This window comes from Propithecus coquereli, unplaced genomic scaffold (assembly GCF_000956105.1).
Source record: "Propithecus coquereli isolate 6110/MARCELLA unplaced genomic scaffold, Pcoq_1.0 Scaffold58, whole genome shotgun sequence".
Classification (NCBI taxonomy): domain Eukaryota; kingdom Metazoa; phylum Chordata; class Mammalia; order Primates; family Indriidae; genus Propithecus; species Propithecus coquereli.
In genome coordinates, this window is record NW_012151729.1 from 5,387,987 (window position 1) to 5,390,490 (window position 2,504).

Consider the following 2,504-nt stretch of genomic DNA (forward strand, 5'->3'; position numbering starts at 1 on the left):
GACAAGGCTTTACTGAAAGGGAACTTATTCAAATAAAGAGAAAAGCAGAGCGTTGCCAGGCATATTTAGGACAAAAGGATTTCACCAAAGGAGTAGACTCTAAGTTGATGAGTAGTAGGAAAAGATGGGAAATACAGTAGGAGTCCTTGAATGCCAAGCTAAAGAGTTTGAATATTAACCTGACAACAAAGGGAGCCAGGAAGATTTTAACAAGCATTTAGATCATGAAAGTAGTTTAGAAAGATTCTTTTGTCATAGAACATTCTTCTTTTTTTCTCTCTCACTTGTTGAGTTCTAGTTAAGAAACATGAGAGGAAGGAAAATATTGAATGACCATTTTACTTGTTGAGTTCTGGAATTTTGATTTCGCCAGGCTCAAGAACAGCTCCAAGCAGAGGTGCTAAGGTATAAAGCCAAAATTGAAGACCTGGAAGCGACTCTGGCTCAGAAAGGGCAGGTAGGCATTTGGTTGCTGGCTCTTATGCAGATGCAGACAATTCAGTCTGACCTTCCTCTAGCTTACCTGTGCATGGGCCACCTCCAAGACACGGCTTGGCTCTCCATGGGGACCTTTCTCAAACTGCATCAGAATGTTCAACTCTGTATTTCTGTCCCCGGTGTTGTTCTGGCCAGGGTGTGAACCCAGCTACAACAGTGAATGAGTTTGGGCAAGAGAGAGAGTGCCAGAGGAGGAGAAGCCCTGTGCAAATAGCCTGGAGTTGTCACAAGCTGCGTCCTTTGCCTCTATGCTACATTTATGGTTCTGCATTTTAATGTGTTCCATCCATATGTATCTAGCCTGTGTGCATTCTGACCCTTTTCACTTTTTGCCTGTGTGGTCACTTCTGAGTCCCCAGAAGGCTGGTCCTGGATTATTCAGACTGAAAAAGTAGAGGTAGTGAGTGACAATGAAAAGGGGCTTAAATTTTCCTGGCAACTTTGGCCCCAATGTCTTTGAAGAAGGAGCTGGCAGGGGTGGGTGTCATTTACCAGTCGTTGGCAGGCAAACAAACGGGGTGGAAAGAAGACTTCTCTGACAAAGTGGTTTGACAACACAGGCTCTTTCGTGCCACTCTGAAATGCTGACTGCGCGATATTCTTTGTCAAACAGGATTCACACTGGGTAGAAGATAAACAACTTTTCATTAAGAGAAACCAGGAGCTTTTAGAAAAGGTATGTTGGGCGCAACACCTTAGTGGGGCAGAGGAGAAAATGATGAGAGATCCAGGAGCAGCAGGAGGTGCTCTCAGGAGTGGCACAGGGGCCAGGGGAAGGGGAGGCTTTTCCGGCGCTGCTCTGTCCTCTGCTGCGTGCTCAACCGCATCCCTGTCACCGCCATCACCATCAGCTAAGTGGCACATGTGCATGGCTCTGCGCTGGGCATTGTGCAGACTCGAAAGGTTGTGACCCCTGAAACCTACTGATCTGTTGATCATATATATGTACTGTATCTATACTGTGCATATATATATAGACACACACACACAAACACACACATCCTATGTGGTTGTCCATCTACAAAAAACACTCTATGAATAAGACTTGTTATTTTGTGCAAGGAAATGACAGAATCTGACTCCAAGATCATGCTGCAACCTAGCACAGACTTGTATTCTCACTTTTAATCTTTTTGCTAAGCTTGGCTGTTTCCACTTCTTTTTAAAGGAAAGAATTTTCTTAGCTTCATCCAAAGCCCAAAATAGTATGTCCAAGAAATTGGTCAACAAACTAAGGTACAAAAACAAACATGGATTAGGCCCAAGAGGTAGAATTAATTCTGGTTGTCTGAACATGGGCTTTCGATTTGGGGCAATTAAACATAATAGAGATCATTGTTTAAGTTCAAAGATGGCTTTTCCTTTGGTATTTTACCTTCCACAAATCTGGTGAAAGATTACAAAATAATCTTGTGTTATCCTTGACAAAAATAGGATTTGAAAGCCCATTTGAATAAGGAAAATAATTCTGCAGATCAATTCATAGTTATGTAGGAATGATTTTAGAATTATTTCTACCAATATTTTCTAGCCTTGGCAAGTAATAAAAGTTAACCAAAAGGCCCTGGTAAGCATGAAAAGGAGAAAAATGTGCTTGTACTCCCTCCCCTCTAGTCTGGTGGAGTTAAGACATCCTATATCTTACTTTCTGCGTGATATGAGACAGAGCCGAAGTATACGTCGTATAGAGACTGGATAGCTATCCAAAATTGAAAACTGGTACTCTCGGAAAGGTTAAGAGGCCCTTTAAAGAAACATCATTGGCATTGGTTCTGGTCTATGAATTGCAATCTGTGAACCACTGATCTAATTGCTTCACTAACCACCAGAACCAGCAGTCTCCCCAAATATCCCATCACTGTTCCAATACAAGATTCTAGGAAACAGAATCTCCTTTATAAACTAAGTCAGCTTCTAAAAACTTTTGAAAGTTCACTAGACCACAAGTATCTAGGGTTGACTACATTATTTAATGTCACATAATTTCTCACTATTTCCCCACCTTT

The 2,504-nt window shown here is 41.8% G+C and overlaps 1 protein-coding gene across 1 annotated transcript in view; it reads left to right on the top strand.

Annotated features, from left to right (window-relative positions):
• Positions 1-2,504, top strand: part of JAKMIP2 (janus kinase and microtubule interacting protein 2) — a 78,841-nt gene that overhangs the window by 46,259 nt on the left and 30,078 nt on the right. The window contains exons 5-6 of the mRNA XM_012658240.1: positions 374-457; positions 1,112-1,174. Coding sequence (XP_012513694.1) covers positions 374-457; positions 1,112-1,174 — 147 coding nt within the window. The remainder of the gene's footprint in view (positions 1-373; positions 458-1,111; positions 1,175-2,504) is intronic.